Genomic DNA, 12,303 nt, shown 5'->3' on the forward strand with positions numbered 1-12,303 from the left:
TAAATGGATCATGCGAACATCACCAGTCACCTCTACGAGACCCTATCACCAGCCATCACTCTCGTCTCTTCCCACGTCAATCCTGTGTCCCTTAATAAAGAAAGCAAAAACTTAATTCTGGCATCTTGAAAAGTTGTTTTATTTTATTTTTATTTTATTTTATTTTTGCACCACAACAGGCCAGGAGGCCCAATTACAGCGGTGAATTACATCACAGAACACCCAGGCTTGAGAAAAATCACAGTTAATTTTTGTGTTCTCACCGGGAATCGAGCCCGGAACCTTCCGTCTGTGAGTCAAGCGTCTTGACCACTACACCACGGAGGCCGCCTTTATGCTGCTTAAACGTTTATCGAATACTTTTAAGTCTTTTGACCTAAATTTAGTTTCGTTTTAATTTATTTTAAATGATAATACATATTTGTATCTAAAAAAAAAGTGCGCAATCTCGTTTACCATTTAATGCGTTCACTCAAAAAAGATTTTATTTTGTGTGTTGTAATATTGTTCATTTTTGTGAAAATCCTCACAGTTAAAAAGTTTTTTTCCGACAAGAGTATTCAAACATTATGTTTTTAAAAAAAAAACACATTTTAAATTCGGTTTGTTTGATGTACTTTATTGTAATGGGTAAAAATAAATATTTACTAACCCTTCCAGTGCCAGAGTGATACTAGCCAGTAAAAAAATATTTTTTTGCATTTATGGATACTAGGATTTTTTTATCATATTTTTACAAAAACAAAAAACAAGAAAAGTTATGTAGTTTACAAAAAAAACATGTACTTGAGGAATGACATCGGGGCTTAGAAGGTGTAAAATAAAGGAACACAGTACCAAAGGCATTTATCACTAATTCATATTTTATATAAAAAGAAAACTACAAAATACATACAAAATAAATTCTTATGTTACATTAATGAGACATTTTTTTAAAAATCAAACATTTATAAATTCAAAAAAAAATTTAATCAATTAAGGGATTTAAAAAAAAAAAAACTATTTTTTTAAAGAACAAGAGCCACACCACATTTCTGGCATTAAATCAATGATCTTTGATGTACAGCTTACACCTCTGCTGTTTGTCAATCAAGGTAGGTCTATGCCTCTAACCATCATATCTGACATCGGCCATGGGATGCATGGCAGGCAGAGTACGGTGTTGTTTGGTACTTGGTCCTGCTTCATCTGCAAAACAAAAGGGTCGACCTCATTTTTGAGTTTTATTTTGTATAGACATAAGCGCCTTAGCAATTTCCGCACGAAATTCTATCAATACCTTGGATTTCTTACCTAATTGACTGGAATGTCGTTTACACAACCGCCGAGCATTGATTATACTCATGTCAATTAGATGAAATACAATTCGAAGATGTAATCTTTTGCTTCTTAAGTCTATACGGTAAAACTCTAACACATTGTTGGGGTCAACCCCACCCATAAACCTATTATACTCGGCAATTATAGTGGGACACGGTACATCAACATGGACAGAATCTGCCTGCGACCATCTTCTTACAGTCGTTATAGAGTTGTGTCCCAGATACAACGTAAACTGGCTTCCGATCAAACCCGGAGTATCCAAACAATCCTCTAAATATTCCTTCTCCATATAAACATCCTCACTGTCTGATTCTCACTCAACATCGAAGATATCGCCTTCCAGCATAACAATAGTTTTATCATGCGTCAATGCTATTATTGTCTGTAAAAAAAATGCACAAAATTATAGCATTTGCATGTCTTCATAAAATTCCTACATATAAATCAATGTATAAGTTTTAAATTATTGATTTAAATACGTACCAAATTCCCTAGAAAGTTGGTATGTATCTAGCATATTTGTACAACACCTTTTACTACCAATGTAATTCCTGAAGTACATGAATTCGATGATCGAAAAATGATAAATAAATAAATATTTTTACCTCAAAAACATGTAAATATATTTGTTTATACATCTATTAACCATTCAAAAATATTAACAATACTTAAAGTAATATCTTACCTTATAAAAAAAAAAAATCCTTGTGACGCCCAGCCAATTTGAACTGCCAAAAGCATCGTTATAAAACCCAAATAACAGTACAAGCTTGGGCTACCAACGTATAAAGTATATTTTTCTTGATAATATACTTGACGAGATGTGTACAAAAAATGGAGTAGGTTGGTTAAAAAAATAAGGAGATATTATTATTATCCTTCGTGTACCTGAGGAATGACGCTGGTGTGAAAGGGTTAACAAGTTTTCGAAGATGAATAATGAAGAGGCTTTTGGAATTTCGCTCAAAAAATAGGTCGTAGCTTACTTCACTTCAATTTCGTTCCGGAGGTACCAATAGAGAAATTGAAGAATTCGAACGATTTCGTATTTCATTTCATTGTTTTGCAATGGCTGTTTGACTTTAAGATCGGGTGTCAAAATTTGTTATTTTACTCAATTGTCATGTGTCAGAAAAGTTAATTTTCCCTCTCAATCATTTTCGATGATAGGAATCGACAGTTTTCATGACAGGAGTAACGAATGGCTGGGTTTAGCTGGTATTTGCAGTTATTGTTTATGTTTGAATTATTTTTAGTATTTTCAGCACGTAGACAGGTAGTAATTATGAAATGTTTAATTTAGGTTCCAATCTGATGGATCTCCAGCCGTGCTGGCACCTGCCTCGCCCTATCCATGTTTTCTCCAGGACATTCAATTAAGATTTCTATGTCCAGATGATCTGGATGAGGTAAATTATGCTCACCAATTGATTTATTTTGCACTTGTAGTTGAACATTCAATTGAATATTGATTACATAGCCAGCATCACGCACGCGGGCTTAGTAATGTTATTGCTATAATTGAGCAATTGTATCTTCATGCCTCGACTATTATGCACGCTATTGTTATATGGTCCATACTTTGTTACATATTAAGGTGTTCAATTCATAACAAAGGTTCTGATAGTTACACATTTTGTCATACAAGGATTATCGTAACTACATCAGTAGAAAACTGCACTGAAATATGACATTAAAAAAAAAAAAAAGTAAGGTCAACTGTCAGGATGCAAATATATAGTGGTTTGACATTGTAATAGTGCTAAAAGTATGTCGGTAGTCAGATGGCAGAAGGGACCATCTGTAATTTTCAAAAATGTTCAGGAGAGCTGAAATACGTCTCAATTTCAAGACTTTAATCCACAAACTAAAATATTTTAGTGTTGCTTTTCAATAGTAAATTATCATTCTAAATGACGCTGATTTAAAAAAAAAAAATCTGCATTTATTTACTGAAATATTAATTAAAACTTTTGAAAACTAAAACATCTACAAAAATACAGATGGTCCCTTCTGCCATCTGACTACCGATTTATACTAATATTTAGTATTATCAGAAAAGCCGTAAAAATCTGTAATCACGATTATTTGTACTACTACGCATTATTACTCTGAGAACCTCACTAAGTTTATTAGAATAATATGTCACTACACTTGCCGTGCTATAATGGATGGGATGTTTAAGATTTGCCCTTTTTTAAAAATTTTAAAACTGTTGTTTTTCCCCAGTTAATTAGTACCCAATTAATGGCTTTCAGGTGCGAGCGCTATGCCGGGACTGGTTTCCGATCGAGTACCCCCTATCATGGTATAAGGACATAACTTCGTCGGAGCGTTTCTTCGCTCTGGCGGCCGTGCACAATGGGGCCATCATAGGTCTCATTGTTGCGGAGATCAAACCCTACATTAAACTAAACGCAGAAGACCGGGGTATCCTACCCAGCTGGTTTGCGGACAATAGCAACACTCTAGTGGGCTACATACTGTCACTCGGTGTTGCCAGATCACACAGGAGAGCGGGGGTCGGCTCGCTGTTGTTGCAGAACTTAATTTCGCACGTGGCGGGATCTACTCCAATTGCACCCTATTACCACAGAGTGAAGGCCCTGTTTCTCCATGTACTCCTTACAAATTCAGAAGCTATTCTATTTTATGAACAGCGCCAGTAAGTAAAAATTATTTCATGTTCATCTACAGTAAGTTTCAGAAAAGGAAATATGTAAGTCTAGGCATTTACAGGGCTTATGACCTGTCATTGGCTGGCTTAAGTGACCAACTTTACACAGTGTAACATTCACAATTTTTGCCTGTTTGAAAATCCATATTTCTCCAATTCTTCCATCTGTTGGTTTAGTGAAGTTTAAGAGCTGAAACCTTTATTTTTGCGAAGAGATTCATCTGATTGAATTATTTCACATACTAGGCAACGCGTATGGATGTTCAAACAGGCAAAATGGTGAATGTTGCATAGTGTGTCAAGTGGCCGTTTACACCAGCCAATGACTGGTCATAAGCCTTGTAAATGTCTAGAATTCCATATTCCTTTTATAAAATGTTCTCTATTACTGTTGCTATTTATTAATCTTAATGCAAACCCAAAATATTGTAACAATAAGTATCATTCATTCAAGAATATTATATATAAATTAGCTTTTTGTGTTTCTATTTACTAATTTCATGACTTGTGATAAACAAATCACAAATTAAGCAGGGACGAAGGAGCATATGAAGCAAGTGAGGCTGAGCCTCACCAAGAAATCATTGCTATTCACCAGCACCTAATATGTATTTTAATTCGTATTATATCAACACATTATGAAGATAAAAAACTAGCAACCAATATATAAATGCTCAAAGATGCATACAAACATGGTCCGTACTGTGTTATTTAGTATAGGTACCTACTTAACATTTACGCATTACTTATCCTTAAAATCTGAGCTTCACTAGAAATTTGATATCAAAGACGCCACTGAAATTAAGTAGAGTAGGTTTTGTTTGTTTTAGTTTTTGAAATATTTAGTTGTAATATTTTAACAATTGATTGCATTAAAATAAAACTTTAAGATTGCTGTTACAGAAATGCATTTCAACCAGTATTACATACAGAAACCAGCAAGAGATTCAGATAATAGAGCTTTCGAAATAAATTTTACTTAGATTAGATTAGATTCTGTTAAATGTACTATTACATTACTAATATGTAAATGTATTATTTCAGCAAAATAAAATCTATGCTATTTGTATACCTCTTATTAGGATTTTTTGTGTTTTAAATAATATGAAAATGATATATTAAAAACATATAAGTACTCATAATTTGTACTTACATTCACTATGCATATTTTTCTTGACCCTTTATAGGACAGTGGAAAATATTTATTGGTTTGGTAATTTTCTTCATTAATATTTATCTTAAATGAACATTATGTTTAAAACTATATCAATTATTATGTTTTTGTTATTTATAAGTAATCTGTGAATAATAGTTAAAAAAAAATAATCAAGAGGCAAGTTCAAGCATTGCAAATTCGTACGCGCAAATGGCCAGCGAAAGTTTCAACTCGAATAAAAGTGACATGTATATTGATCACCGCCAACACAAGTATTTAAGTACGTACGCAAAGAAAATTAATTTTTTATAACGTGGCATAAATATTTGCCACTGTCCTATACAGGGTTTAGGTGGTAATATTTTTAGCTATACCCAGTGCTTTAGGCCAGATCTGAAGAGAAAAAAAACTGTAACGCTTTTTTTCATAAGCCGTTTTTTCAATGAAAAAAAATAATTGTCGTATACTGGCATCCCTTCCACAAACCCCTTCCTCTCCCTCCCCATCTGGTGTATATCGCTTCGTTAGTCAAATATGTTTTTAATCTCAATTTTTTTTAAATTTATAAATGCTATTTTCAAAAGTGCATCATTAAAAATGTTCCTATGAAGTTTCGCAGTATGATCCTGAAAAACATGTATATCTCGGATGCCTATTTTAAAGCCAAGAAAAATAGATTTTCTTTTTACCGAGTAAAAAAATACATTTATCTTTGTTGATGTCTCTGAAAATAATGATTAAAGGTTAAACTGAGTTCTGATCTCATGGTAGTGTTGCTGACTTACAGATCAGAGGTCTGAGGTTTAAACCCCATTCTACCGCAATTTAATTCCTATTTCAGTACATTTATTGACTAGTTAAAAATGGCCATAAAATCTTAGTATTTTGTAAATCATAAAAAGTCAAATATCTTTTTTTTAATGTTTCAGTATTTTGATGTTGACCTGTTTTCTAACCGTTCCATCTAAAAAATGCAGTCATTTATTGACCATTTATATCTTGCTATTTTATATTTTGTTAGCCTTTTACATATTGAATCCGTTACAATGAAGCTATTTCCTTTAAATCTTAGAATGGTGAAACCGAAAAAACATCTGCTTCGTAAAGTAAAGTAAATTATCTGTTGATAATGGTTCTGTATTTAATTAAGATTACAAACGTCGATACCAATGCGCATTACAATTTTTGTAAGTTCTTTCAGGGCAAGTATAAAATTATTTGAAGAAAATCAATGAATAATAGTATTTAACAGACTAATTCATCATATAATATTTTTTATCTAATCTTATTTAATGTAGTTATATTTTATTTGACTGCTTTATTTACTCAGTTTCCTAATCAGAAATTTTTAATCAGATGTAAAATTTATCATTGATTTTTATAAATACCGAAGTATAAAAATCCAATTCTTTAACTTTCTTATTTATGGAAAACATAAATAAAAAAGTTTAAAGGATTACATGTGATTAACATGTAATTGCCAAAACCAACACGATACATTTTAATTTCTGTAAATACCTTAAATAAATAAATACTTTAGTTCTTGTCCGGGAGGATCAGTTCTGTGTGAAATAGAACTAGAACCCTGGACGAGTGTTTTCGACTCTATGGCTGCTCTCGAGTAAAAATCCTGAATACATAAATTGAGTGGAGATAAGTTCGCCTTGTAGCGTAGTGGTTGGCGAGTTCGCCTACCATGCCTGAGGTGTCAGGTTTGATTCCTGGTATGATCGACATGAAATATCTGTTCAAAGTTGGTTTTACACTGTAATAATTCATAGTCCCTTGACTGGCACCTGCAGCGTAGACTAATCACCTTACTTTCATGTAACAGATGGTCAAAATACGCTGTATCTGGTACACTCATGCAGCGCCTTATGCACCATTGAGTGCGGATAGGAATACTCCTGATCCTAATTATACTAATGATGATGATGAAAATACCTTGATATATTTTTTTATGTACAAGGTTTGATGGAAATGCAAGCAATATTGTCTTTCTGTCTGTTTCAATTTTTTTTATAAAGGTTTTTATGAAATTAAGGGGAGATTAAAGATGCTAGCAATTATATTAAAAACCTCAAAAATGTAGAATACTTTCCTGGTTAAGTGCTAAACAAAATGTTTTATTTCAGTTTTTATTTTTTTATTTCCCACCGGAGAATTACAGCATAGAACACCCAGCCATGAGAAAAATAACATTTAAATATTGTGATATCACCGAGAATCAATCCCGAATTACATGAAATAAACGTCTTAGCCTGAGCTTTAATTTATTTATTTTTTACATGTAAAAATACAAACATTGTATGCTGAAATTCTTGAAAATGTATGAAAAAAAACATATAAATTATATAAGTTTACACAGTAAAATATAAGCCGTGCATGTAAAGACATGCACGCCATGTAAGATGAGTATGATTTGAGGTTGATTATGTAGTGCAAAGTAAAGGAGTATGGTGGTGTCCATTCTTTGGACATGACCGTACCAGTTCTCCCTTCGCTGTCTACTCCACCTTACAATGTCCTCAGCCTCACATATCTTTCTTATTCCGGTGTTCCTCATGCGATCTCTTAAAGTTTTGCCTGCTATCATCCTCAGTGTCTTATCTCGGTAGTCCTCAATACTTGTTTCGTCCTGACTGTGTCTGTTCTTGTGTCTTATTGATTTTGCATAAATGAATCGAATTTTTATAGTAAATATACCATTTTTGAAAATTACGCAGAAACGATGAAACCGGTCACTGGTTATTCCGAATTTGTGGATTTAAGTATCACCACTCGTCTTTCATTATTTAATTATTTTTTTTTTACCTATGACAGGCCAGAATGCCCAATTACAGTACAGAATTACAGCACAGAACACCCTTGAAAAAAAACACCTTTTTGTGTTCTTACCGGGAATCAAACTCGTGCGTGGGTCAAGTTTCTCATACATTATATCACGGAGGTCGCCTATTATTTTTGAAAAAAATATTGTTATCTTCAACCGAGAATTTTCATCAACAAACTTTAATGTTTAGGTTGCAACAAATTTCAGGATATTGAGTAATGATTTCAGTTTATTAAATAAATAAAAGACGAGTGATACTTTAATCCACAAATTTGGAATATCCGGATATTCCAAATTTGTGGATTAAAGTATCACTCGTCTTTTATTTATATATATATATTTTTTAAAATTATTTTTTCACGCCCATAAGGCTTTTACATACATGAAAGTTATACACAATATAAGTATATAAACAACATTAAATTTAAAACATACAATATAAAGCAACAAAAGATAGAACAGTGTTTAGAAGTAAAGTTGGTATAAAAAAAAGAAGATGAGTGTATAAACGACATAGATTTTTTTTAAAAACACAATATAAAGAAATAAAATATAGGAACAGTGTTAAGAAGTATAGTTGGTATAAAAATAAAAAGATGAGTGTATTAACAACATAAATTAAAATACAATATAAAGTAATAAAATATAGAACTGTGTTTAAAAGTTAAGTTGGTTTTAAAAAAAAAAAAAAAATTTTAACAATATATATATAAATAAATTTTTTTTAAATTCTTTTTTTTATAAGCTAAAGAAATACAGTTAAAGGTTTAAAGCAGCTAGGTACATAATGTTATAGAATACAATATGAACAGAATATTAAGTTCTATTTGATAAGGAACATATACATTGATATTTAAAATTTACAAGACTCACGCTAAAGACATCAATGTTGTTAGCATATTGGTTCGCGAGTACATGCATCCGCATTACTGGCAAATTCGCGCTGTAATTGGTCGATGATGGACCGCAGTAGAACAAAGTATTACATCGGGTAACTCGACCAGGCACTCGCACATTAATCAAATTGATAAGTTCACAACAATCGAACATCGACATTATTATTTTAAACAAAAAAAGCAAGTCATTTAATTTTCGTCTGTTTTCTAATGTTTGGATGTTTAAATAATCATTTATATAATAAATTACAATGAACTTCCATAAAAAATTTTCACTTACAAACTTAAACGTTTTTTTAATGATTTCAGGTTCCAACTTCACTCGTTTCTACCCTACTACTATTCAATCAAAGGACGATGTAAAGATGGGTTTACATATGTACATTATATCAATGGAGGACATCCACCCTGGGGCTTATAATATCCTTTTCAATATTTCAGTTCAAGGGTGGAATGCGGAAATTATAGAGCAATCAGCCTTTTGAGCGCTGTTGGCAAAATGTATGGAAGAATACTGATTGAGAGAGTAAGAAAAGTTACTAAAGATAGAGTGTGGGATATTCAGAGCGGTTTTATGAATGGAAGAGGATGTATGGATCAAATATTTGCTTTACGAAACATGATGGAGAAATTTCTTGCTAAAAACCAAAAGCTTTTCTGTGCATTTGTCGATTTGCAAAAAGCAGACAGAAAAATTATGGAAGGTGTTATCGGAGTATGGAGTGAGCGGAAATCTGACACGAGCTATTGCTTCTCTGTATAAAGACAGCACAGCATGTGTTAGGGTAAACGGATCATACACATCTTGGTTTGACATTCATAAAGGAGTGAAACAAGGATGTGTGATGTCACCATGGCTGTTCAACGTGTATATCGATTACTGAATGAAAGAACTAAAAGGCTTAAAAATGGGAGCAAAAATGGGTGATTTAAATGTCAATTGCCTTTTGTATGCTGACGATGCCGTGCTTCTTGCTAACAACAAAGAGGAACTGCAATTCTTGGTAACAAAGGTCTACGATGTATGCAAGAGAAGCGATTTGCTGATCAATGTCGATAAATCGAATGTGATGGTTTTTGAAAGAAATGAAAATATGACTAAATGTGAAATCACTGTGAATGGAGTTATACTAAAACAAGTAGAGGAATTTGTGTATCTGGGAAGTATGTTTACTAGGGATGGAATGACTGTGAAAGATATTGAAAGGAGGGTGAGTGCTGGGAACAGAGTGAACGGAGCACTTAAATCAACCTTGGAAAATAAATTTTTGTCGCAAGAGGCAAAATTAGCAATTTACAACGGAGTCCTGGTCCCGACCCTGATGTATGGGAGCAAAGTATGGACTTGGAAAAACAGGGATGAAAGTAGGCTGAATGCTGTTGAAATGCGATCTCTCAGGCGAATGTGTGGTAAAACTATGTACGATAGATGCACAAATGTTGAGATCCGTACTGTATGTAAGGCTGAGACAAGCATTATCGACAAAATCAAGAAAGGAGCTCTGCGCTGGTTTGGACACGTAGAACGAATGGACAGCGAAAGAACGGCTAAGAATATTTACAATGCGAGTGTTGATGGATGCAGAAATAGAGGTAGACCGAGAAAGACATGGTATGACCAAATCCAACAAATACTTGAAGATGGACATGTCAAAAGTCGGAATAATCGGCACGCGTGCATGATAAGATGTATGAATGTAGAAGAAGCGAGATCTGTATGCAAAGATAGAGTGATGTGGCGTTCTATCCTCTCTGTCTACCCTTATGGGCAAACGGCGTGATGGTTTGTTGTTGTATATACATATTAAATTTATGTTTAATTCATCAAACTTTTCGGATAAAGGAAATAAAACATATTTTTCAAATTAATGGTAAGAGAAGATTGAATATCAAACATGATGCTTTGACCTACTGCCTTGATTTCAATTCACATTCAAACATTTATGGGCAGTTCTACCAAAAAAGTGTTAAAAATTAAATGTTAAATAATTTTTGCAGTTTTGTCAAAATGAACAAAATGGGTTGCACGAAAAAGGAAGATAAAAAAAACCATTTTGCCTATTTTTACATCCACAATATCAAGCTGTAACAAACGGTGCAAAAAAACATGCGCTCCGTAATACAATGAAACCATCCATCGTTTTTTAGAATCATATTGAAATAACGAATGAATGCAGGAAAACAATGATTGCGAGAATTAAAGACAAATACATGAGGATATACGATTGGGATATCGCCCTCCTAATTCACATTACCAGGTTAAAATTCTGAAAAGGATATAAGTTTCAGATGGAAATAAATGCATTAAAATAAAAAAAATCAAATTAGTGAGCTGAACACAAACAAAAAAAAAACCTTATTGCATTGGAAATAATCTTTCCACGTTTGTTTTTTTGCCATTTTATTTCTTTAAGTCAACAGTGTTTTTGGCTTTGCATATTAAAATATATAAAAGATATTTTTTTCAGCATCAATTATCGAATGTGTTTATTAAAAAGTTTTTAATCTTTCAAAGATTGTGCATGCTTCTGAAAATGAAGGTACAGGCAGCGGATCCTCTTCATCGGTGCCAACAGTAGTGACAAACTGTTATTCTTTCTCTCAAATGTTCCGCGCATTGTTACGAGTGCTGTCAAACATTTAGACAAGATATAAAAATATGTTAATTATGCAGCGTAATTTAAACGACCGATGTGATAAAATGGTGGTTAGAGAAATGATTGATGCAATACATTGTTGTGTGTTTTATTTGAAATTAATTTTGAGTTAGAAGAAATAAACAACACATCCAGGAAAACAACTATTGGAGGAACGATAGATGGTTTCACTGTATATGGATATATTTTATTTATTTATTTGAAGCAATAATTTTCTGTTACTTTCTGTTTACATTTTTTACAAATAACTTTTTAACGTAGAAACACGGGAATATTAAAACTCAACCAAATTATTAACTTTAAAGTGTTAAAAAATTATAAAATGTTTCTTTTTCCTGTTATTTCATTTATTTCAATATTAATACATATTTATTATTACAGGAAACCTTATACATCGAGTATATTGACCTTATACATATCATTGCTATTTATGTACTTGCACTTGAAATTATTTTACATTTAGGCTGTTTCTACCAAATATGTATTTTCCTTGACTGTTATGTTTACTGACTATGTGAAATACTGGGCGGGTGTGGCACTTCGTGGCGGGGGCATATGCCCCTGGATCTGGGGAAAACTGAGAGCAGCCCTAAGTCTGGCCTGGCACCACTGAACCGCTACTTCACCCCGCCATTTTTCATAAAAAGCACGCCCGCTATGGACCCAGCACGACCTTGGTATTTCAAATAATTAATTTTATTTTTTAACCTAACATAACCTGACGGTTTGCACATATGAAGCAAGGCTGAAAACTGATAAAC

General features: G+C 32.8%; 1 protein-coding gene across 1 annotated transcript; it reads left to right on the forward strand.

Annotated features, from left to right (window-relative positions):
* The first annotated feature begins 2,390 nt into the window (after positions 1 to 2,390).
* Positions 2,391 to 12,303, forward strand: Naa60 (N-alpha-acetyltransferase 60). The gene is made up of 5 exons (XM_088225017.1): positions 2,391 to 2,541; positions 2,627 to 2,732; positions 3,582 to 3,988; positions 9,195 to 9,305; positions 12,050 to 12,303. The coding sequence occupies exons 1-5, from the start codon at positions 2,525 to 2,527 to the stop codon at positions 12,153 to 12,155; spliced, it is 747 nt and encodes a 248-aa protein (XP_088081143.1). The 5' UTR covers positions 2,391 to 2,524; the 3' UTR covers positions 12,156 to 12,303.

The sequence above is a fragment of the Micrasema longulum genome, unplaced genomic scaffold (genome assembly GCF_059751315.1).
Source record: "Micrasema longulum isolate JH-2025_06_02 unplaced genomic scaffold, ASM5975131v1 h1tg000323l, whole genome shotgun sequence".
Lineage (NCBI taxonomy): Eukaryota > Metazoa > Arthropoda > Insecta > Trichoptera > Brachycentridae > Micrasema > Micrasema longulum.

Excerpts from the sequence above, each read along its gene's own strand:
- Naa60 (XM_088225017.1), top strand. Across the intron at positions 2,733-3,581 it reads GTCCAGATGATCTGGATGAG|GTGCGAGCGCTATGCCGGGA; the intron begins GTAAATTATGCT and ends AATGGCTTTCAG. Across the intron at positions 3,989-9,194 it reads CTATTTTATGAACAGCGCCA|GTTCCAACTTCACTCGTTTC; the intron begins GTAAGTAAAAAT and ends TAATGATTTCAG.